Here is a 24,512-nt window from a genome sequence, read left to right as displayed (position 1 = left end):
CCAGTGACGTCAAGAAATCCCAAGTCTCAAGTCCCAAGTCCCAAGTCTCCAAGTCTGAAGCGTTGAGAATAAACGTTCCCGCAGGGCGCGGAATTGAACAGACTTGACCAGGTGCATAGCCTAAGAGAAGTGTCAGCGGCGTTCTTGGCTCGCCCGTTGAGAAGAAGATCTAGCAAACGGTAAAACTCGAGTACTGATTCTCGGTGTAATAGGACCGACAGATGCTCATTTTCATGACTAATTCCCCCATGCTTGTTGAGGCTGGTGATGCAGTGAATCGTCAGCTTCAGTCTCGGCAATTCCGTCAAATATCTTGACACCTGCCTGAATAGTTCTGAGATGTCAGTATAGTTTGTGCAAGGTCGTCGATCATCATCCTGGCCCTGGCTCTGATCATATGAGATTGACCGAGACAATACCGTTAGTGACTAACACCAAGAACTGCCGGTTCAACATCTAACCTTAACTGTGAAGATATCTCTAAAGAGCAGCCTTATATGGACAAGTCTACTATAAAAATCTTTCGATAGCTGAAACGTCTCACAGTAGTTCATTAACATGTGTAACGAGTAGGACCGAAAGAGCAAGCTCTAGATTGAATGCTACTCTATCCTTTCATCTATTGAGGCACATATACACTGCCCTTTCCAATATTTTGTTGGGCACTGGAATCTCCTCCCTCACCTAGAACCTTTTCAAACACAATCTTCAACCGTCTCAGAACCTCCTCCTCATTCTGCGCGACCTGGTAGTGCGTCACCAACCGGCTAGACATGAACTTGAGCCCAGCTTCTGCGCCAATCTCAATGAACCGCTTCGTACTGCATCCTGTCGCCTTGAGGTTCAACCACACCATGTTGGTCTCCGTCGGCTCGTCAATTGTGCCACCCATGCTCGTCCAGAGATCGTCGACCTTGCGTGCCATCTCGTGAGACGCCTTGAGAGGCCCATCTTGGCCGTTGGGCGATTGTCCAAAAGTCTGCTCGATGGCGATGCGTCCTGCAGATGTGAGAACACCAGATTGTCGTAGACCGCCACCGATGGACTTGCGGACCCAGCGGGCGTGCTTCAGGGTGGCTTTAGGCCCAACAATGACACTTCCTGCTGGGGCACCAAGACCCTTGGACAGGCATAGACTGATGGTGTCAAAGTAAGAGCAGTATTCGGTCAGAGAACCTGCTCCAGAGACAACTGCCTCCCATAGTCGGGCGCCGTCCAAGTGTAACTTGATGCCGTGCTCTCTAGCGAACTCAGAAATTCGCTTGACTTCGCTGAGAGGCATGACCATGCCGTGAAGAGTGTTCTCCAAACTGATGACACGTGTAGGGCAGCCGTGAACATCATCATCCAGAGTCACGTTCTCCTGGATCTCTTCAAGCGTCATGTATCTGCCATTTTTAGGAATGACAGTCTGAATCTGAGCCCCTGTGAGGTTTGAAGTGCTACCAAATCGTCAATCCACCGAACTTAGTACTAACTTGCTAGTACTTACCCGCCTGCTTCAGCGGTGAAAATGTGAGCTCGGTAATCGCACAGAACTGAATAAGGAGGTTGGGTGAGAAGAGAGCGAAGAGCGAGCTGGTTTCCCATTGTTCCTGAGAGGACGAAAAGGCCGGCTTCCTTTCCGGTGCGTTCCGCAACATAGGCCTCAAGGCCATTTGTAGCAGGGTCCTCCTGGAAAACATCGTCAAGCAGGGAGCATGACTTGACAGCTTCCAACATAGCTGGCGTTGGGGTTGTCACCACATCGCCTGTACCAACCAATGTTAGACTTTGACATCTCGAATTGTGTGTAAACTACATACTGCGGAGGTCAAGAGCTGCAGGTCCTTTGGCACCGAGCCAGGCATTATGAGGTTTCTCGGAGATAGCGTCTCCCATTTTGACAGACGAAGAGGTAAAAGTCCTTTGCGAAGAAACAATTGGGCGTGATATAGATAGAGGCCGGAGAGGATTTTTTGACAAGTTGCGAACTGCCGAGGATACGATAAGTCGAGAAGAACGACTCATCATCATGATAGAAGAGCGAATTAGACTCGAGAGGCTCTCAATCTCCGCAGAACGGAACAATAGAGTCAAGTCGTTATAGGGCGTAGAACGGGGTACAACCTCCACAAAAAACGTGTCGATAATAATGAGGGGAACACGGAGCGAGTCTTGGCCCCGTTGAAACTTGAAAGAGCCGATGCCGCTCCCGTCTCGGCTCCGGAAGCGATATCGATATCGACATCTATTAATGGAGTCTTCCCTCCCACTCTCACTCACAAAACTAACCAACTTCAGGGGTCTACCATTATCAAACGGTGCTTATTTCCGTTCCACGTGTATACAATAAACAGAATCTTCTTTACAAAGCCTCTAGCTCTGCTTATAGGTGCTTTGTAATGAGGCCATCGGCAATTAGTTATTAGTGTCTTTTGCATTGTTTGATCGTCATTGGGATGAGAGTAATAGCGGGCGGGTCTCAATGCTATGCTATGGATACGAGCTACGATTATCTTCACGTGGGACATCGAAAAGTGCCTACGTATGGAATTGCGTCAGCCCGTTATCAGCCCTGAGAGATTTCGAGAATATCATTATCAAACACTTGTTTAATATTACATGTCAGTGCTTATCAGTGTCTTCAGCTGCCGACGCTTGTTAAATTGCTGGCTTCATAGTCTGACAGGAACAGACATTTTGGCCAATGAAGCAACGCCCTGCGTACATCGTATTGGAACAAACTCGTGTACTCTGTAAAACGGCCTGACCATCCCTTTAATCCTGAGGCTCAGGGCGTGCCTTAGTTAGTCCAAGATCAACGTATTAGCGGGCTAATTCTCGAATCCTTCTAGGGACAAGATGCCGTGATTACCGATTTATTGCTCCCTCATGCGACCTTGTGTTATTAGACACATGTCACTGCTGCCATGTAATAGCAGCCCTGTTGCACTAACGTTCTTCTGACTTTCTTATTCTCTCATTTCTCTTGATGTGCGATATTTCTCATTATGGCTTCTCGCGTGCCTTATCGTGTGTTCCTCTCGTTGATACCCCTCGTCTGCGTGGTCGTGCTTCTATCTAAGCAACCGTTCTTTGATCGTTCACGTATTCATCGCATCACTGATACAGACATCAGCGTTTCTCTCTCGCTTCCCCGACTTAACTTTTCAAGGTCGCATCACGAATATTACGCCTCAGATGCCGCTCGCTCGTTATGCGCCTCACATGGTTACACAGTCTTCAACCCTCATCCCGATGCGCCAAACGGTCGCCGCAAGATTTACGATCTCTTCATGGTCAATACAGAACTGGACTTTCTCGAGATTCGATTAAAGACCCTTTATAATTATGTCGATTATTTTGTTGTCGTTGAGGCGCCACTCACCTTCCAGGGTGGCCCCAAGGACCTTGTCATCCGTGACAACTGGAAACGTTTTGAGCCTTACCATGACAAGATGATATACCATCAGCTCGAGTATCCGAAAGACTTCAAGCCCTTGCGCCACTGGGATCGAGAAGACTTACAGCGCAACGCCATGTTCGACCAAGTGTTCCCAAAGCTCACTGGCGAGCTAACCCCAACTCAAGGCGATGTCATTCTGGTTGCCGATGTTGACGAGATTCTGCGCCCTGCAACGATGCTGGTACTTCGAACATGCAACTTCCCTCGTCGCCTGACCCTTTCGTCCAAGTTTTATTATTATTCCTTCCAGTTTCTGCATGATGGGCCCGAGTGGCCATTCCCACAGGCAACCTATTACCAAGGCATGCGTAATACCATCCTTCCTGGAAATTTGAGAACTGGAGATGCAGGAATTCCTCTTCTCAGGGACTTGGAAAAGGGAACATTGGCCAATGCCGGTTGGCACTGCAGCTCGTGCTTTTCGACAATAGGCCAATTTCTGAACAAGATGGCCAGTTTCTCGCATGCGTGGATGAACCACGAATCCTTCCGCGATCGAGATCGTATCGCAAGTGCGATACGTGAAGGTGTTGACCTATGGGGACGTAAGGAGAATACATTCACTCGAATAGACAATAATGCCGACCTTCCAACATGTCTGCTTCAGGATCGGGAGAGGTTTCGATATATGCTGGATCGAAGTGGCAAGACAGCGGGGTTTAGCGACTACCCATGAACTTATCATTTGTAGCGGATGATTATGAGAAATGTGTTTTAGGCGTGGTTTGGTCCGGTTTGGTTCATGATTTCTGGATTTATTAGTTATGAGAATCGAGATATCCCTTCAATAAAGAAGTGTTTCAGCCTCCAACAACTCCCAAGCCTCAACTTTGGAGTAACTGCGCCTCGGTACGGAATCCTCGCAATTGTCTTTGGCATTCGTGCACATGAATCCTTTACTGTTGACAAGGCACTGTTAGATATTGTTCTTTATCATCATGAGTTCGATTTGGAGTGTGTCTTGATCAATTTAAGATCCGCCTCTGAGGGGAAGGAATCACATTCATACTATTCAAGGGGGAGGAAGGAAGGAATGTGCCGAAAACGGCGGACCTGTGACGGCAACAACCTTCTTCCTCCCTAGACCTAAGGTAGCCCATTTTACTGGACTTGGCCAGCTAACGGTAACCCAAGTCAGGCATCCATTCATTATCGAGAATCCACCCTTAGGCAACTTCTCTCCACCATCACAACTCTCGATCAGCAACATCAAGTCATCAACCTTCAGTCTCTGAGGTCAGCTCTCGTCTAAGCGATGATCGAGTCACATCGCGATCCAATCGCTAGCGGATCCTCGTCACGTAGCGTCGCTTTCTCCGCAGCTCCTCAGCTCTTGGACTACCAGGTGGTCCAGTCACGATAGCCTCAGTGTCAGCTCCCAATAAGCATCCTAGAGTCGGTCATATCAGGGGTTCAAAAGTCATTCGGAACTTGAGCCGTGTGAGGGATGTCCATTTGCAGAAAAGCCATTGTCTAGCGCAAGATGTTCGATTCGCTCACAGTCGTTGACGGCGCTCCAATTAGGAGCCCGAGTCCACCTTTTCCAGATCTCGAATTCCATTTCATTTCCGTACGAGGAAGTAATAATTTCGACCCTTTCCCACACGATCTTTTTTTTTTTCTTTTTCTTATTTCTATTCCAACTTCATTCGTACCATATGTCAATACACTTCGCACTTCTGTCTATTGAATCTCACAGATATTTCACAGGACGCTCAGTTGCGCTGTTTGTCGAATTATCTCACCACTCCGTCTCCACCCCCGTACCGATAGAGCCCTCCGCTCCGCCTCCGTTCACCGCCGTCCCCGTCTGATCGGAGCTCCCGAGGGCTGTCCGAGTGCGCAACATGACCTCATCGCAATCGCTCATCCCCTTGAAAGTATCAAAGCTGAATATCGCCCAGACTTACTCCTGGCCAGGATTTTCTGCTATTTGTTCTATTCGTAATTATAGGCTGTCCTTGCCTCCTCACCTATCAACGACGATCTCTCGAGCAGCGAGCTGTAGCACGATGGATTACCCCGACTTAGAAACAGAACACTTTCAAGGAATAGACGCCCCCTCGCCTCGGGGAACAAGAAAACATCAGACATTGATATAGGATAACACATTAAACTCAACAAAAGGTATCCTAAGCTTATGCTAATTTACCTAAGTCCTTTTGTCATCTAGGATCAAGGTCCTAAGTTTTCTTTCCTGCCCTGGCCTCGGAAATAACTCACACCTACAAGGCTTGGAAACATGGAAGCGACCATCTAGGAAAGGGACCCGTTCATCGGAAGCACCTGGCCGTTCAAGAAAACGACAACACCCAGTCAGAGGCACCCACGATATCCTTCCCTGCTGCACCTCAGATCCTCACCAGTTCGTTCGCTCGGCCGGGGTGTGGGTGCGGGCGGGAACGCGATGCGCTGCGTGATGCGAGGCGGGATTGACAGGGCGATGAGCCACTGCAAAACTGGCGTGCGGCGCTTGTCAACTGCAGCGATGAGTTGGCCAACGCATCAAGTGGTCCGTGTGTAGCCTCCTAGAGTTTCCCTCATCAACAACCCCCTCCCTCACTTGTTTTCTTTCGTACTTTCTTGGACTGCAGATTTTATTCTCTCTGTTTTTTCTACTATTTGGCGATACTCTACAGCTTCTGGTTTACTTGTTGGGCTTTTTTCTATTGAAAAAAAGTCTCTTGGCTGTGAAAATGGGTGTTGATAAGTATCCACACCCAAGCATCACCTGGACTTTCTCCGCCTCACATTGACAACTCGACCCATGTCATCTGGGACATTCGATTCTTTCCAACAAACAGTCAAATCTTGAAAATCCATTCAATGCCTATTAAAGTCGCTCATTATCCCATCAACCAACACGGGTTTCGGCGATACAGCTCAGAAAGAGTCCATTTCTTGCCACTATTCTTGACTAACAAAACACAACTCAGCCATACATTCAAACTCGAATCTGGTTCTGGTTCTGGTTCCCTTGTCTATAAACACACGCGTCTTCCCATCAACTACCAGGCTTAAAAACTGAACGAACATTTTCATAACGACATAATCATTCAGTCATCAGCCGTTTCTAGTCAGCCGCTTGCAGGTTACTTACACAAGCTGTGGCCGACAACTGCCCATGCTTTACTCGATCATAGTATGTTCCAAGCAGAAAAACAACATCCAAGAATCATATCATCATCATCGTCAACAGCAGCAGAAACAATAGCGCCATCAACAATGGCAACAGCGCCTAGGCCTCCAGTAAATAACAAAAGGAAACAGTGAGGAGTGGCAAGCGCCAATTCCATATACAAAAGCGGCGTCCCTTGGGAAAAGACCTTTTCTCCTTTCTAGCCAGTGCTGGATTTCTTCCCATCATGCAAGATTATGCTCCGTCCATTAACAAAGAAAAGTGTCATGGTTTTCCAGGGCCTAGGTAATGGCGACATAAGAGCAGCGAAGAAGTCTTCGAAACCCCAGTAAAAGCTGCGTATGGGCCAACAGATATCTGGAAAAATCATGAGCTCGTGAGAGAGGAATTTATATATGTTTACCCTTGGTCTTTTCACTCGCTTGTCATACGCCGGTCTTGTGCTCTGTTGTTGGCCCAAGGCGCAAGCAAAGAAGCCTTTGTCTGCCAGATATTGGAACAGCTGGCACAGACTTGGACGCTTGTTACCTCTTGAGTCAGAGGTTGTGGAAACATGCCCAAGCGAGTGTTACAGCAACCACACCAGCGAGTTATGGCGCTGATTATGGTCGCGTGGCATACTTCATTAGAAACTCGACTACTGCGTCAAGGTTTGTCTCTTCTTTCGCGCTGATACCATAGCAGCACACCTCACGACCACGTATGCTCTTCAGGTCTAGCTCGTCAATCAACTCATCCACCGAAAGCTTGTCCGGAAGATCGGACTTATTCCCCAGGATGAGAAGTGGTATACCCTCAAGCGACTTGCGGCTCATGAGATCATGGAGCTCCTCCTTCGCTTGGGGAATCAATGGTGTATCGGCAATATCCACGATAAAGACGATGGCGCTCACGCCTCGACAGTATCTTTCCCACATGGTTCGGAACCGGGGCTGGCCACCAATATCCCAACACTTCAAGGTAACATGTCCGCGCTGTACCTTTTTCATGTTGAAACCAACGGTGGGGATGGAGCTATCATCTGGAGTTAGCATTGGGACCTCATGACACAGTTGAAATATCCAGACAGGCTGCAGCGAGATCGAGGAAATTCATGGCAAGAGCCGGTATTGGGAAGCGCTTACTCGAGAGTGAATTCACCGCCCTACAAACGCGACAGTCAGCTACAAGCGGTCAAGCAAAAGAAACGACATGCCGAAACCTACAGCGAGAACTCGTAATAACGAGGTCTTTCCAGCATTTTGCAAACCAACCATCGTCACTTCCATTTCCATCGCCCTGGGAGTCATTATCAGCATGTGGGTTCAAAAGCTGTCGCAGCTGCGCAGAACAGCCAGTCACGAATGAACCAGAGGGTTCTGTTGGGTTTCCGTGGAAGCAACCTCATGATTATGGCTACTTACCAGAACATGCGCATGAGCCAATTGTAGACCCTTTGGAATAACCCTGCCATATTTGCTATCGGGTCACGAAAAACGTTGGTCGGGCTGAGGTAGGCGGTCGGGTGAAGGCGGGGGTGCTGATTGGAAGAACGCTGCAGCTTGTCGCAAAGACGAACGAGAGAAATGCCGTTTCTTTTGAAAGCTTCTCCTCTTTGACAGAAGAACACAAAATGTCTCGGTTTCGCGAAAGACGGTAGAAGATGTGGTGGGCGGGGTGTTTTATGGGCGGACAATTCTTGTTGGTGCTCAGATGCAGGGTCGTGGTTCTTGGTGACAGAAGCGAGAGGAGCGGCAGGATGGCGGTTCAGGAAAAGCGAGTTGTATAACGGTGGCAGGCGACAAGTAACATCTGCACCTGCAAAGTTGTGCGCGCCAGCGTCTAGGCGTTTGGAATAAGGTCGGCGTCGGCGTCGGAGGCGGGTTCGAGCGGCGATGGAAATAGTGAAGGAGGAGAGGCTCGTGGTGCAACGACGGAGGAGCAGTACCTAGATTGGTACAGGTGACGCCTAGGCGGAGGCACAAAAAAAGGGCCCCACCTGGGACGAGATGACGGCCGAGACAGTCAACAGAGGCGCCAGAAAGGGCACCCAAAAGACACCCAGCAGAGACCACCAACGGGCACGAGCCTTTGGGGCCTTTGAGGGGGCAAGGAATGGGGAAGTGGTGGGAACGACCCGTGCCTGGCGGCGCAAGTAGCGTAGCTTTTAGCGCAGATGCAGCGCCAAAGGAGCCCAGAGAGGTTACCGAGACAGATTTGGTGCTGTAGAGGCAACGCAGGTCGAGGTACTTGGCAGCAGTCGGGAGACCAGCAGCTATCCCACTGCTAGCTCCCCAGGTAAGCTACTAACTAACCCAGGGTATGGTATGTATCGATGGCAGCAGGAGAGCTCAAGCTCCAGGTCAGGTCAGGCCAGGTAGGGAGGCCTAAGGCAAGGTAGAGCTCGTGCAGGGATGAGCAGTGAGCGGGAGCGCCAAAAGGTAGTGATTGGGGACTGCAAGTCGTCGCGGGGTGTTGTGACATTCCAATCTTCAATCACCTGGCCCAGCCAGAGGTGGCAGCAGTGTGGGCTAGGCGCTGCGGCGTTTCATTCGCTTGAGCAGAGAAGAGCTTGCTTGAGTGGAGCGATGATCGACCAGGGCACACAGGGCTCCAGGAGGTCGACGTCAGTGCTCAAAAGTCAAGGGCTCCCTCCTGTGAGGGCGCCTAACGAGCGATACTGCGTCTTTGTATTTGTTCGTAGGTTCCTCTTCGCTACAAGACAGAGCGGTTGGCGAATGATGGGCTGGCTGGTAAATAGGCGTTTGAGTTGAATGCTACTATCTTGAGATTGCCTTCTAAAATCAGAGTGCTTCACGGTTAGCTGCAGGGTCTTGAGAGAACGGAAGCCGGCAAACAAACCCACCCGATGGGTTAAGACTTGTAGACGGTGACAGCGTTGACGATCAATACTGGATCTGATCAACTGACCTGGTCGAGCTCAACTTGTGGTTATAGGTCTTGAAAGCGGGTAAGAGATCTCCTGGGCAATGCAGCTCCCTCCGGATCGTGCAATGTTAGTAGTTTCAAAAACGGGCGGTTTGAGGTGCTTCAATGTTGTGTTGCAATAACACACACATGCAAAGTGTGGGCCTTGATCGCCAGCCACGGACAGCCACAAGTTAAGGCGTTGGTTGATAACGGAACGATGAATCAAGTTGTTGGACGAACGGCCTGCAGATCAAGGATATATGCTGCCTCGAACTACAGTGCTTTGTTGAGAGTAGTATTATAGCCCAGCTCGATTATATGTTTTTGAAGGTTGCAGGAGGAAAGTTGTTGCAGGGTATGAGGTGAGCCACACATAAATCGCTGCCCTGTGCAGCGGCACTTGGGTAGCGGAGTCGTGATATCTGATGACCCTAGGGTTACCTTGACATCGAGATGATTCAAGGAGGAGCTGTAGCTGTGAATATGGCAAGATAGCAAGATGTGCAGAAGACCACAGTGTGGAAGTACTCTCTTCTGCAGAAGGTGTACAGAGAGTTGATGGACCAAGACCAAGTGCAGCGAGTTGGGCTCTTGCCTACAAATCAAGTGAAGTTGGTTAAACCCAACCGAGGTCTCACCAAAGCGTTTATCTCTAGGACCATCAATCGATCAATCAATTCTTGGACATGGTACCTGTATATATGTACTGCAATGCAGGTTGGGCTGCAGTTGTTGCAGGCATCGCATTCGAGGCTTGTAACCCCAGTTCTTATTCGTGTAGTAATCAGGAAGCCTTTCGCTTTTGGGCTGCAAGACAAGTGCGTCTCGTCATCCTTGGACTATTCCTCGTGAAGGTGGCAGCCCAGTATTACTCCGGGGTGTCTGGCGTGCTCCAAGTTCATCTGTCTACCTAATTACCTCTTGTCTCTGCGCCACCGGAGATAACTACCTTACATTGGTAGCTGACAGTGCACTTTCAGTGGCCTTCAGTGCCTCCAAACTTTCCATTACCGCACTTGTTATCCGTACTAACAAAAAAGCCGAACCGTGACCACCTTTTGCAGTTGGCAAACCTCGTCCTGGCCCCCATCTTTGACTTACACAGTCAGCGTCGTACCTAAATTATTTCCCAGGCACCAGCCTTAGGCCTTCATGCTCTAGAAGCGGTGATTGGCAACACAAAGAGGCCAACTTTCTTTGCTAAGCATGCCTTGTGACTTGGGAAACGGTAGATAATTCGTCATCATTCTCGTTTATTATCGCCTCTAGCTGAAGATCCTGGAACGACGTAATCTTCTCGTTCGCGATGCTGCCTCTGTGAGAACTTGGTTTCCGCAGGGATAAGATAGCCGGGCTATCGCTATGTTGATCTACTGCGGGTGTTTTTCAATTTGACTGGCCTTGACATTCATGCCTTCTTGTTAAATTATGAATGCAATGAACCGTTCACCCGTTTTAACCGCTCATGCGGCCGAATTCAAATGTTACTCCTAAATCGCTTGACTGATTGATAGAACCAGTTCCCGCATTCGATGATGCTTGCTCCTCATTCGCTAGCTGACCACCCCACCTCTGATAAGATAATGACAATGACTAAGCTTAGCTTTGACTTTTTTTTCAGGCTGGGAACTTTTTTTTTCTGCGCTGCGATAGCCTCAATCTTTGCGATTGCGAGCGGTCTCACACAACAGATTTGCCGCTCCTCATTGTTTACAGCGACAGGCAAGATTCTTCGAATGTCTTCTTCTATTGCGATTGGCTCTACTACTGTTTACTTTGGAATTGCTGCCATCGCTCAAAAAACTTCACACCGAGTCTCGCCATTCTTGAAGCTCTAGGCCATTCTCTAGAGTACCAGTCACCATGGCACCCTCGGCCACAGAAACCGAGTGGGATCACCAATTCCACACCCTGCGCCGAGAGGACCTCTTCCGAAACCCTCCCAAGGATCACACTGCATATCCTGCCCTCCAATTAGCCGTCGACCCTCATCTCGAGTCCTTCAATGGCTTGTTTCGCGACGATGGCAAGCCAGGCCTGCTGGCGCATGGTATAGCCGACATTGGCGCCAGAACATACCTCGATGGCGACGACCGCGCCTCGCCAGATGGCAAGAATCGCCTCACTATCAGATACAAAGACGTCTTCCTTCAGAAGCCTCAGGTGCCCCCTTCCAATAAGATGGCCCGGAACCGTCAGGTTTTTCCTGCCGAGTGCAGAGAACGCCATGTAACATATCGAGGAAGGCTCTCAGCTACTCTCGAGTACCGCATCAACGGCGGAGATCCAGTTGAATTTACTCGAGAGTTTGGTCAAGTACCTGTCATGATCAAGGTTTGCATACCAATTTCTGCTTTTGGGTTTTCTTAACTCACGAATACTAGTCGAACCGATGTCACCTTGAGAACAACTCGCCCGCGCTCCTTGTTGAGAGAAAGGAAGAATCAGAGGAGCTTGGAGGATATTTCATCGTGAACGGTATCGAGAAGATTATTCGAATGCTGCAGTTGAACAAGCGAAACTTTCCCATGGCCATCAACCGACCTAGTTTCCAGAACCGTGGTCCTGGTTACACTCCCTACGGTATCATTCTTCGTGCAGTTCGCCCCGACGAAACCTCTCAGACCAATGTCCTCCACTACCTCAGCGACGGAAACATGACCTTCCGCTTCTCATGGCGCAAGAACGAATACCTTGTTCCCGTCATGATGATCCTCAAGGCATTGGTTGAGACCAATGATCGCGAAATCTTCGAGGGACTGGTCGGTCCTGCTGGCTCCAAGTCCACCGAGAACACCTTCTTGACACACCGAATCGAGCTGCTTCTACGGACGTACAAGTCATACAATCTCTACAGCAAGTCGGATACGAGAGCATACCTGGGCGAGAAGTTCCGAGTTGTTCTGGGAGTGCCGGACACCATGACCAACCTCGAAGTTGGAACTGAGTTCTTGCGAAGAATTGTCTTGGTCCACCTTGGAAATGTTGATGTTACTGAAGAGCAGGATAAGGAGAAGTTTAAGCTGCTTCTCTTCATGATCCGAAAGCTTTACGCGCTTGTCGCTGGTGACTGTGCAGTCGACAACCCCGATGCTGTCCAGAACCAGGAGATCTTGCTTGGTGGTTTCTTGTATGGACAGATCCTCAAGGAAAGACTCGATGAGTTCCTCAGCGTCAACGTTCGAGCATCTTTGCGCGATTACCTTCGAAGGAACCCCGGCGTTGCCTTCACCTCCGAGGATTTCCGCAAGGAATTCCCCAATAACATTTTCCGCAAGGCCAACGAGAACCTAGGAAATGCTCTAGAATACTTCCTGTCAACGGGTAACTTGCAGAGCGCCTCAGGTCTTGATTTGCAACAAACAGCAGGTTTCACAGTCGTGGCTGAGAAGCTCAACTTCTTGCGTTTCATCAGCCATTTCCGCATGGTGCATCGTGGTGCCTTCTTCGCCCAACTGAAGACTACGGCCGTCCGAAAGCTGCTCCCAGAGTCGTGGGGTTTTATGTGTCCTGTCCACACTCCTGATGGTGCTCCTTGTGGTCTTCTCAACCATCTTGCGCACAAGTGTAAGATCATGACTGAGTACGTCGATGTGTCTCATATTGCTTCTCTCGCTCAGGAGTTAGGAATCGTTGACGTTTCCTCAGCGTCAACTGAAGAGAATGTCGTTGTCATGCTTGATGGCAAGATTCTTGGTTTCTGTACCCCCAAAGAGTCTGTCAGAATTGCGGACTGCTTCCGATACTGGAAGGTTGAGGGTACTCATGGAGTTCCTCTTCAACTTGAGATTGGTTACGTTCCTCCATCCAGGGGTGGATCTTATCCCGGTATTTACATGACATCAACACCCGCAAGAATGGTGCGCCCTGTCAAATACCTTCCTCTTCAGAAGGAGGATTGGGTTGGTCCTTATGAGCAGCCTTATATGTCTATTGCTGTGGTGCCTCAGGAGGTCGAGTCTGGCAAGTCAACACATGTCGAGTTCGATCCCACAAACATTCTCTCGATTCTCGCCAACATGACGCCCTTTTCCGATTTCAACCAGTCTCCCCGAAACATGTACCAGTGTCAGATGGGTAAGCAAACCATGGGAACTCCTGGCGCTGCTATCCGCTACCGAACCGATAACAAGTCTTATCGCATCCAAACTGGCCAAACACCCATTGTGCGAGCGCCTCTTCACAATACATATGGCTTCGACAACTTTCCCAACGGTATGAACGCAGTCGTTGCTGTCATTTCTTATACCGGATACGACATGGATGACGCTATGATTCTCAACAAGAGTGCCCACGAGCGAGGCTTTGGCCATGGTACAATCTACAAGACGAAGAAGATCTCACTCAAGGACGACTCTCGAACCAAGGCCACTAAGAGTGTCACTAAGGCCTTTGGCTTTGCCCCACACAGTTACGTGAGCGCTCAGTACCAGGGCATGCTGGATGACGATGGTCTGCCTCACGTTGGTCGTCTGATTCAAGAGGGAGACGTCATCTGTGCCTGGCACACAGTGACTCCCGACTACAATGGCAAACTGGTGAACCTCGATGGCATCACTCACTATGAGAAGTACAAGGATTCGGAGGAAGGGTTTGTCGAAGAAGTCCGCCTGATCGGAGCCGATTCAGGTAACGAGCCTCTGCAAACAATCTCTGTCAAGCTCCGTATTCCCCGATCGCCCATCGTTGGTGACAAGTTCTCTTCTCGACACGGACAGAAGGGTGTTGCCTCGCAAAAGTGGCCGACGATGGACCTCCCCTTTTCTGAGACCGGCATTTCCCCCGATATTATTATTAACCCCCACGCTTTCCCTTCTCGTATGACGATAGGCATGTTTGTGGAGTCGCTGGCAGGCAAGGCTGGCGCGCTTCATGGCCTTGCGCAAGACTCGACGCCGTTCAAGTTTGACGAAGAGAACACGGCAGGAGATTACTTTGGCCATCAGCTGATGAAGGCTGGGTACAACTACCACGGCAATGAGCCCATGTACTCAGGCATCACTGGAGAGGAGCTCGCAGCTGACATTTACATCGGAGTCGTCTACTACCAGCGACTGCGACACATGGTGAACGACAAGTACCAGGTGCGAACCACGGGTCCAGTCGTGCCTACGACCGGTCAGCCTATTAAGGGCCGAAAGAGGGGTGGTGGTATTCGTGTCGGAGAAATGGAGCGTGATGCTCTGCTGGCACACGGAACTGCTTTCCTGCTTCAAGATCGTTTGCTCAACTGCTCTGACTACTCGAAATCGTGGATCTGCCGCCGATGTGGTTCGTTCCTCTCTGTGCAGCCAACAGTGTCACAGTTTGCGCCGGGCAAGAAGAAGGCCGCGAGCATCGTACGATGCCGTGCCTGTGCGGTCAAGCTGGACGACGCGGAGGGCATCGACCTTACCGAGATCCAGGGTGAGATTTGGGAGGACGGTCACGGTAACTCATGGGTCGGAGGTGACCACACTACGCAGGTTGTTGTCCCTGGTGCGCTCAAGTTCCTTGATGTTGAGCTTGCAGCAATGGGTGTCAAGCTCAAGTACCGTGTGGACCGTGGCGATGAGCCTCGGAAGGGTCCGATGAGACCTATGGCATTAGATGGCGTTCGGGTTGCAAAATAGAGGGATATATTGTGCTGATGATGATTTGTTGGTTTTTCCTTTGAGCTGTTTATATGGTGGCGGCCCTGTACATTCACAATAGTGCATCATGTTAATACGAGTATGACTTGACAATGCCTTTTAGAACTTGCAAGTGCTTTTCTCTCCCAACAGACGAATTCATCATCCATGCCTTTTGATATCCGACTCACAGACAATTATTGGGATGTCTTCACCGACTTTACTAGACATCATACTTGCACCCAGCCATCAACACCAGGTATTTCTGCTTGATAAGCAGATGACACCAATGACGGCAGCAACGCACATTGGTACATATCCACGGCATCTCGGCATTGGACAGCGCCGAGCAAACGGAGCATGGGAACGTGGACAATCGGTTGCCGTGTACCTTGGCCAGGAAACCAAGTGATACAAAAAGAATAAGGCGGCTGCGAGTAGCCGAGACTATGGGTGAATGGCAACTGAGGGGACAGCTGCTGCTGGAAGATGAAAGGAGTGTTTGTGATCCAAAAGGGGGGAATGTAACAAGCCGTTCTGTGATTCCGTCCATCTGCTACTGTCTGTCTCTTTGGCTGAGAGCAGAACAGGGGCACACAACAACGTGGATCCTTTGTAGGATATGACAATAGCATTGCACAGACTGATAGAGAGAGAGAGAGAAAGAAAGAGAGATTTCAGTGTGGGATATGGATGAGGGTAGTGTTTCTTTGGTATATCTAGAGCAAGGTTAGAAGCTTGAAGTGGTGCAACAAGCAGCAATAGCACACAGTCACCACAGTATTGGGTTGTTTATATAACCATGACTTGACTGGACTGAGCTTGGTGTTTGTTTGCTTAGTTTCCTCTTTTCTCGAGGTCGTTTCGAGTCCTCAGTAACCTTGAATCTTCCTATTTTATCACTCTTCGATGCCTTAGGTAAGACATCCATAATTTATATATCGAGTAGGCCCATCTATAACTGGACCTGCCCAACAGGTGCAGCAGCCGACACAGATTGGATTGCAACTCCCCCTAGGAAGATAAAGCCTAAGGTAGCTTCGACTTACTTACCTAATTTCTCTACTCAACTTAGGCATACCCAAACTTGGGCCATTCTCTTCTTCACATCCTCATCAACCTACGCCATGCGTGTCATCCTCGCTTGGCTGCTCTTCGCTGCCGTCACAGCACAGAGCTACAACTACGGCGGCGTTGATATCGACTCCCTCACACGCAGACAAGACCCTGATGCACCGATCGTCGTCAAGGCCCTGCCTCAGACTCGCAATGGCACTACGCCACTGAGGCTCGAGATACGACAGATGAAGGCCGACCGATACAAATGGGACTTGTTCATACTCTCCATGAGCATGTTCCAGGATGTCACTCAGGACGACCCTGCTTCGTGGTACAAGATCGCTGGTACGTGACACTGTCTCAGACAAAACTTTGTGAGGAGGCCTCGCTGATACCTTGCCTGTTCAGGGATTCACGGAGTTCCCTTCGAGGCATGGAATGGTGTTGAGGCCGCTCCAGGAGCAAATCAGTCTGGCTATTGCGCTCACAGTTCCGTTCTTTTCCCAGTGTGGCACCGGCCGTATCTAGCTCTCTTTGAGGTATGAGGAGACCTGTTATTCCTCATGCTTCTGCTAACTAGATGGAACAGCAAGAGCTATATCGAATGGCCAATGTCATTGCCGGAATGTTTCCTAACGGGACCGATCGGCAAACATATATAGATGCTGCACGAGACTTCCGAATGCCATATTGGGACTGGGCAATGCCTCCCCCTGAAGGAGAATCGCATTTTCCTGATGTATTCTGGAATGCGACCATCTCCCAGTGGGGCCCTCGAGGTGTTCAGGAGATACGCAACCCTCTCTATTCGTACAGGTTTCATCCTAAAAACGCAACTGCTATGATTTGGAGTCCAGTGAGTGCCCCAACGTTGCAAGAGAACTCGTCGTTGACTGTCAAATAGCTGAGAGACTGGGACGAGACCAAGAGAGCCCCCAACGTATCTGAGAGTGAAACCGACCCAACATCTGACAACCCAAAGGTCAACGCTGCGCTACTATCGAGACTTCCAGAGATACAACGGCGCCTCTATGAGCTCTTGACTAGTTACAAGGACTTCAACAGCTTCGGGACCAAGGCATGGGGTGCTACGCAGAATTTGTCGACGGCAGACTCGATCGAATCTGTCCACGACATTATTCATACCGACGGCGGTCTCGGAGGACACATGACATATGTCCCTTTGTCTTCGTTTGATCCTCTGTTCCTACTTCACCACGCCATGACAGATCGAGTAGTTGCCATATGGCAAGCTCTCAACCCGTACTCATGGGTCACTCCAATGCCGGCGGGAGAAAACAGTTTCACCACTCTCAAGGGGGAGATGCAAGACTCTCAGTCTCCGTTGACTCCGTTCTTTGCGTCTGTTGACGGCACCTTCTGGAACTCGGACACAGCCAGGACAACAGAAGCTTTCGGGTACACGTATGCTGATACTGATGTCACAGGGAGACAGAAGGAAGATGTCCGACAAGAGTTACAGAAGAAGGTCAGCGAATGGTGGGGAGGTTCAGCTGCGGTCGGTCTTCAGGCAAGCACGGACGTTAAGATGGCAGGCGGAATCTCTTCGAAAGACTACACGACCAAATGGACCATCGCTGTCTTGGTAAATATGGGGGCATTTCCCGGTTCCTACACCATCTACTTCTACCTGGGACAGCCGCCCACTGACTGTGGTGAGCAAACATCTCATTATGTCGGCGGTATCCCATTTGCTGGCAATCTCATGGCAACCCCATCAGACTCGGTGATTACAGCAGCACTGCCCATCGAATCTCGGCTCAGAGAAAGAATCGTATATGGAGACCTTCCCAGTCTCAGTTTCAAAGACGTCGAGTATTATCTGCTGGAACGACAGAAGCTCCAGCTCTGTGTGATGGCCGACTTCAGGAGGGTTGTGGATCCAGCTGAGGTCAGTGGACTACGTGTTGAAATTGTCCGTTCAAGTTACAAGGATGGTCGAGATTCGTTCAAGATAGACACTTCTTAGATGAGTCCGTTGGGTTTTAGGCTGAAGAACAGGTAGGACGGGACATGTTTAGAAGAGGTATTGACAAGTCTTTGCTGAATTGAATTTACTGAGCTAGTCTTGTCTAGGAAACCTGTTCGTCAGTGCCGAGGTTGCTTGATGTTTTTGGAAGTTGGAGACTTGGAGTTGCTGGCTTTTACAGCTCAGCACCAACCACATAGTCTAGTCCTCAGACACAAACCAAGGTGCTAAAATTAACTGGAATATAGGCCTTCTGAGATATGCTAAACTCAACTCAAGCATTTTTGTCCCTTAGGACGGAGGTCACAAGTCTTCTGACCCCCAAAGGCTTGGTATTGTCTCTGATGCAACCTCATCTCAGCTGCTATGTCATAAGAAAACGCCACAAGCATCATTTCGCCCTTGTTAAGCAGTATATAGCATCTCTCTACTTCTCCCACGATCGTCTTTGATATCCAGATCCTCAAATATCACAACATGGCAGACTCACACATCCCATCCGTTCCTCCACCATGGACCCTCAAGGGCGACATCTACGCCTTCATATTCTGGACGTCTCCCTCACAAGCCAAAGAAGGCCTTCCGGCCATGGCTTACTCTCCTCTTGAAGGACAGTCTGGCTTTGCTAAAGATCAGAAAGCTCTTGGAGGTCTGAGTATGTTGCAGCTCATTCGCTACACGGACTCTCCAGTTGGACCCTACGATGAACTCATTCTCGCGCCGGGGACTTTTGGGTATGAGAAGGAGGATGAGAATGGGAGGAGAGTTAAAGGAAAAGGTGTCAAGATTACGCGGATTTATGTTTCTCATAAACACACGTGCTACAATGGTAGAAAGAGTACGCCTACTCTCTCGATATCTTCCCCCTTCGCATTCTAACAAAGTATATCTAGACTGGAACGTCCCCAAACACCTCGCCAAGTTCGACTGGACTGACAACTCAAGCGGCTCTACAACTGTCAAGGTATATCCTCACGATACGTTGCCCACAGACTCAGCTAGCTCTGAGTCAACCTCACCGGACCCCACACCATTCTTCCAAGCCACCTTCAAGCCTATTCGCTATGCGCCCTCGTTTCCCTTCCGAACTTCATGGATCAACTATTTGGGCTTCGACACCACCTTGGTTTTCCCTCCTCTCCCTGAAGGCTCTGGGAGTCAGGGCGAGCTGTCTGGTACTGACCAGTGGTGCTCTGTCGTCCCGCAACAGTCTACGTCCAAGTGTATGTTGGGCTGGTTTGACGTTGAGCAGCATCGGGATGAGGAGGGCAAGTTGACGGGTGAGTTTGAGAACTTCTGGCCTGGTTGGTCCAAATGGCAGATTGGGATCAAGATGGAGAATTCTGTTATCGAGTTTGATCACCCAGAGACATGGGAGCCGCCGAGAACGAGGCTATAAGCATCATGAAGAGTTTCACATTTTGCTTATTTGGATCTGAAAGTCAACTTGGCCGTCAAGAAATCCCTGTTCGAGACCTATGCGCTAGGGAGAGTCATGCAGGTTACTATATACGTAAGTAAGCAAATGCCTCTTTACCAAAACACCGTCAACTCCTAGTCTTTGCGTGTCACACAAAAATAACAACCTCAACCCCGTCTCCAAACCAACAGGTTGCCTCTGTTGGCTCTCCGTACCCATATCCGTGGCCCATGTCTGTATAAGTACCCCAGTCTACGCAAGAAATACAGCTTTCTTGAGCAGCCCACTGCTCGCTCTTCCGATCCGTCCTTCAAACATCGCACATGTCCAACAAAGGCATACACTACTCCACCGTCAGGATCAGCCCTGTAAAAGCTATTCGGTATCCTCAATATCCCCTCAATCGTCATAAGCTATCCATACAGGCTAACAGCAGGGCCAAAGGTCTTTGTCAATAGCTATAATCGGAACAAACACCAGTGAGGAGGCTGATCAATGGCTGCTTGCTTTTCGGGAATCGCCCCTGTGTCTCGCATCGGTTGAAGTATTGGGTTGCCAGGGCAATCGGAGTTGGTCCCATATTCATCGGTCAAGGCAGACGATCAACGTTTGTCCACCGTAGATGCGGGTAGCTCTGTAAGGGTAGCATATTGTCTGACATTCACTTGGTGACTTTATTCACTCAGTGTTTCCAGTTGCCCCCTGCTTGGCAACTACTTCTCGTGCATAAAATTCGACAAGCATAGTCGCATACGCTTCCAGATCTTCCACTGGAACGGCTAATCGAAAATCGTTGAGGAGCAAGAATTGGAGCTCGAGGTGGTTTAGTTCAACCAACGGCAGGCCACCAACCTATCGTGTCGTTAGTTTCATCTCAGCAAGAAAGGGGCAGTTGAGCATAGCTACATACCTTGGCATATCTTGAGTTAGTGTAGAAAACATCTGAGAAGAACTTGCTTGCACACGTCACACCAGAGATGATGAGCCGGTGTATATTGAAACTGTCGACAACAAAGTATGTCGCCGCTGCAATACCACTGTATTCAGTAGGGGTGGCAGCTCCCCTATGGCTGCTTGTCCGGCTTGGTCGAGTTGAGTCGGTCATTTCCTCATCGTCGTCATCTGCCAGGTCCGAGTCACTCTCGTCCACATCCATGCCCTCACCGCGCATAGGGGTGTCTTGAGGAGAAGTTGCGTTTGGTTGCTGGGACCGCGTTTGCCGCCGGTTCTCTTCATTCCTCGTGACCATATCATTGACACGTTCGGTCATACGATCGAAGTATACCAGCAAACTGAGGAAAACCTCGTAGGTAGTGGGGCAGTACTTGTGTATTCTTGAGAGGTAGCTGAGAATGGTGATAGCAGGGACATTCTTGCCGTGAAACGCGAGAACTGAATGGTTCAACGATGAGATCGAGTTGCCACTAGTGTCCCCAGACTGGTTGGCCTGTTGTTGATGAGCAACATTGCGCTGCAATGCATCGTGCTGCAAATCGTTGGTGGTCGTGATCTTTGTTAGTAACGCAGCAACCATCTCGATGATATCCCCTATGGGCATACCACTAATCTCATACTTCATCTGCTGAAGAGGCGGGTCATTGAGTATGCCGGATCCGCCATTGCCAGATAGCTGGTCGGCACTGGCCAGACTCTGAATATGCGCTAGGTCACGAATGTGTATGACAGTCTGTGTTGGCGTTTGCGACGATGCGCTGGAGAGAGGAAAAGAAGGGTTGGGTATTTGGAAGTCGTCGGATGCAGGAGATGGCTGTTGAGCAGAAGAGTTGTGAGAAGCTGGGCCGGGCTGGGAAGCGTGACCTAGGGGACCAGAGTCCCTCGCGTCAGATGCCATAGACGGGCTCTTTGCATCATCGGCATAAGCAGGGCCGGTGGCAGCAGCGGGCGATGAGGACGGAGGCGGGGAGGGGAAGCGCGAGGCTCCGTCAGTGGCCGACACGTGGGCGGTTTCGTGACCCGCAGGCACTGGAGTAGAAGTTGACTCTGAAGCCGATGCAGATGCAGGCGTAGTTGCAGATGCAGGTGCGTGTGACCACGGCGCAGAGCTGTGGTTGCTGCTGAAGTCGGCGAGTTCTGCTGTACGCTGCGCTCGCGGGGTAGTGGAGCGTCGTGATCGGCTGGCGGATCGATAGGAAGAGGAAGAGTCGTGTGAGTGATGATGTTGAAGGGAGGGGTTGGCAATCATGGTATGAGGATATGAGGTGTCTGAGATAAGGTCGCCGATCACAGCGGCCATAACATCGCTATCGAGCAGACTTTCGTGGGTGAATGAAGCGAAGGTTATTATTAAGAGAAACGGAGGGGTATCGTTGTTGTCGCTGGTCTCGCAGAGGAAAGTGAAATCGTAAACGACGAGTTAAACTGCGGCACAAAATAAAAACAAACTATTAGTCGTCAATCTCGCACAAAGAAATATCGTATATGATGAATATCGCTTCTTAGGGATTTCAAGCTGTGGAAAAAGGTCAAGGCAATGCAGAATGGAGGCGATGACGATGTCAGAAGCCAAGACAAGTTGAGGAAATCGAAAAGAATCAAGCAAATGGAGGGGACAACATGCAGTAGAGGAGGGGAGAGGATCGGGCCGGTGGAGACTCCTAAGAACCAGAACCAGAACCAAGACAAGGACAAGCCCGACAGTGGATGCTGGAGGCTTTTTGGAGGCTGAGTGAGCAGTCAATGGAGCCATAGTGAGGGACTCCTGGTCAGCCTGGCTGACTAGCAACTGGCGTCGTCCAGTGGGTGCCTAGGCGTTCAACAGCCTGCTAATGAGTGGTCCTCACAGCGCACCAGAGCATAGCACCCGCCCCTCGTGGGTGAGCCAGCGGGTACCGAGTGGTGGTCGAGGCGGCTGGTCGACCGGATGGTGGGGCGAAGGCCGATTCATTCTCCCCGACAAAATCTCGGAACCAGCTCAGTGGTGCATCTCCCTGGTCTGATTGGTGCATCTTGTTGCAACAATTCAGGGTTCTGAGTGTTTTTTGGTTCACCTTTCCCCTTTGCTTGCCATCTTTTCTTTTCCGGATAATTCGAGGGTGTCCCAGTACAATCCACGGCTATTTTAACTGTCTCTAGATCCCATCCAGAGAATGTATTTTTGTTGGGTGGGAGTTGAGGTGTCATTCGTCGTCGATCATATCCTGTCAATAGGATGCGCAAAGGATATGCCCATGGCTTTTCGTCATTCGAGACAAGAAATGTGCGGATTTGCATGGCATAGCCTGATATTCCATTGGCAATTGTTCAAATGACGAGAACGGCGGGATGACCATCGCGTTGCCACCTGCAGTGTCGTTGAAACCAGTGGAGGTCCAACGATATGTCCGATATGTCGGCCATGGCAAGTGTAGTGGCGTTTGTGAATTCGCATCCGTCTTGAAAGCACAGGCCGACGACGTCACCACCCCCTGCCACCATATTGTGCAGCATGCAGCCATCCAGAAGTCGAGGGTGGGTGGCTGACTCGGTCCCTGAGACTGTTCACCAGGCCCTCGTGTTTGCGACAATTTTCCTCCGTGGTCGGGTTTCACTCAGGTTTGGCAAACTGAATTCGACGCTCATGTATTTATGAAGGGTGACGATGTGTGGTACACAAGGAAATAATAGGTGCAAGGCAAACATGAAACTGGGCACATGAAACACATCAAAATGAAGCAAACATATGGCGCACTTACCGAAGGCTATGCAGATAAAAGCAGATTTCGTTTGGACCAGATAAAGCCAGTCGCAAACGTATATGGGTGTAATGATATAAAAGGAGCTACCGTGCGAATTGATTCAGGGTGATACTCGAAGAGCCTCTTTGGATTCGGAGTAAGTTGAAGTTGAGTCAAGTTAAGAGTGACAAGCACCAAAGGATAGAAAGCGATTGGTTGTCTTAGGTAATGTTGAAGCGTGATTCCAAGACTGGAGCGTCTTCCGGAGGAGGCGACGGACACGGCGAGGAGCGGCCACCGGAGCGGAGCGCATTAGCTGAGGATAAGTCCAGAGCTTTGGTCGATCGACACTCCCTAAAAGAAATGATGCGAGATCGGCTGCCGCTTAAGGGTTATCAAGCTCGAACGTGTGAGTGCGTCTTCTAGGTGTTCGGATGTAGAATACTAGAAGCAGTTCATCTCACCACGTTAGGTTTCGTTATGATAACCAGGCCGATAGACAGATACCGCTAGGATATAGCGGGCAATAAATCGCTGTAAGCTTCGAGTCCAGCACAGACAACACGCAAGCGAGCACTGGAGTTTCGACAAGGACAGCTATAAAATTCTTGGTTCAAGCCCCATCCACTGCAGGGGGAAGGACGACAGCGAATCGAATGACACGGCTTTGGGGTATGATTTGGCTCGGTCGACCAAAATAGCTTGGCCTGGAGGCTTTGGTACTGCTGCGGTCCGTTCGCTGGGGCTGGTCTGGATCTGAATCTAGCGTAGGGGTCTCACGGGTCTCTCTCCAGGTCAGGCGATGGACCTGTTGAAATGGCTCGAGCTCGCTGTATAGTGGAGTTGAGATGGAGACGAGTTGACCAACAACTCGATATGCGATATTCACGTCTCGAGGTACATAAAGCTTAGTGAACAGCTATGTTAATAAAAAAAAAGAAGGAAAAGGAAAATCGACAATAACGTGGGGACAACGATATGCGTAAGGTAGTCGGTGGAGAAGAGAAAAGGAGAGAAGTTATTTTTATTATCTCTTGGCGAGCAGTGAAACGATCAGAAAGTTGTTGAGTCGACTCTGAATCAGGGAAAGAGTCCATCAAGGCGCTTCCTTCCTCCTTGATCCTGATGCCTCGCTTCTACTTATCTGTCCCAACCAAAGATCCGAAAGAAGGAGTCTTCCACTCGTTAGGGCCATACCTTCCTAAACAAATACTACCTAGTGATTGTAGATCAGGGGTTTTGACAACGACATGACAGGCT

General features: G+C 49.8%; 7 protein-coding genes across 7 annotated transcripts; 4 read left to right on the top strand and 3 right to left on the bottom strand.

Moving 5' to 3' along the window:
- Positions 1–619: 619 nt before the first annotated feature.
- J7337_009524 (uncharacterized protein) lies at positions 620–1,881 on the bottom strand (the record flags this gene model as incomplete). The annotated part of the gene is made up of 3 exons (XM_044827119.1): positions 620–1,442; positions 1,493–1,751; positions 1,806–1,881. The coding sequence occupies 3 exons, from the start codon at positions 1,879–1,881 to the stop codon at positions 620–622; spliced, it is 1,158 nt and encodes a 385-aa protein (XP_044677713.1).
- A 1,112-nt stretch (positions 1,882–2,993) lies between these two features.
- J7337_009523 (uncharacterized protein) lies at positions 2,994–4,124 on the top strand (the record flags this gene model as incomplete). The annotated part of the gene is made up of 1 exon (XM_044827118.1): positions 2,994–4,124. The coding sequence occupies one exon, from the start codon at positions 2,994–2,996 to the stop codon at positions 4,122–4,124; it is 1,131 nt and encodes a 376-aa protein (XP_044677712.1).
- Positions 4,125–7,189: 3,065 nt separating this feature from the next.
- On the bottom strand, positions 7,190–8,040 carry J7337_009522 (uncharacterized protein; the record flags this gene model as incomplete). Its single annotated transcript, XM_044827117.1, has 4 exons — positions 7,190–7,601; positions 7,712–7,731; positions 7,841–7,865; positions 7,991–8,040. The coding sequence occupies 4 exons, from the start codon at positions 8,038–8,040 to the stop codon at positions 7,190–7,192; spliced, it is 507 nt and encodes a 168-aa protein (XP_044677711.1).
- A 3,320-nt stretch (positions 8,041–11,360) lies between these two features.
- ACR2 (DNA-directed RNA polymerase I subunit RPA2) lies at positions 11,361–15,109 on the top strand (the record flags this gene model as incomplete). The annotated part of the gene is made up of 2 exons (XM_044827116.1): positions 11,361–11,831; positions 11,882–15,109. The coding sequence occupies 2 exons, from the start codon at positions 11,361–11,363 to the stop codon at positions 15,107–15,109; spliced, it is 3,699 nt and encodes a 1,232-aa protein (XP_044677710.1).
- Positions 15,110–16,236: 1,127 nt separating this feature from the next.
- Positions 16,237–18,158, top strand: J7337_009520 (uncharacterized protein; the record flags this gene model as incomplete). The annotated part of the gene is made up of 4 exons (XM_044827115.1): positions 16,237–16,513; positions 16,577–16,707; positions 16,749–17,024; positions 17,073–18,158. The coding sequence occupies 4 exons, from the start codon at positions 16,237–16,239 to the stop codon at positions 18,156–18,158; spliced, it is 1,770 nt and encodes a 589-aa protein (XP_044677709.1).
- A 477-nt stretch (positions 18,159–18,635) lies between these two features.
- On the top strand, positions 18,636–19,557 carry J7337_009519 (uncharacterized protein; the record flags this gene model as incomplete). The annotated part of the gene is made up of 2 exons (XM_044827114.1): positions 18,636–18,996; positions 19,052–19,557. The coding sequence occupies 2 exons, from the start codon at positions 18,636–18,638 to the stop codon at positions 19,555–19,557; spliced, it is 867 nt and encodes a 288-aa protein (XP_044677708.1).
- Positions 19,558–20,256: 699 nt separating this feature from the next.
- J7337_009518 (uncharacterized protein) lies at positions 20,257–21,832 on the bottom strand (the record flags this gene model as incomplete). The annotated part of the gene is made up of 2 exons (XM_044827113.1): positions 20,257–20,430; positions 20,489–21,832. 2 exons carry the CDS (start codon positions 21,830–21,832, stop codon positions 20,257–20,259), a joined length of 1,518 nt encoding a protein of 505 aa, XP_044677707.1.
- Positions 21,833–24,512: the final 2,680 nt, after the last annotated feature.

Source organism: Fusarium musae, chromosome 7 (genome assembly GCF_019915245.1).
Source record: "Fusarium musae strain F31 chromosome 7, whole genome shotgun sequence".
NCBI lineage: Eukaryota > Fungi > Ascomycota > Sordariomycetes > Hypocreales > Nectriaceae > Fusarium > Fusarium musae.
This window is presented reverse-complemented; position numbering and strand designations above follow the sequence as displayed.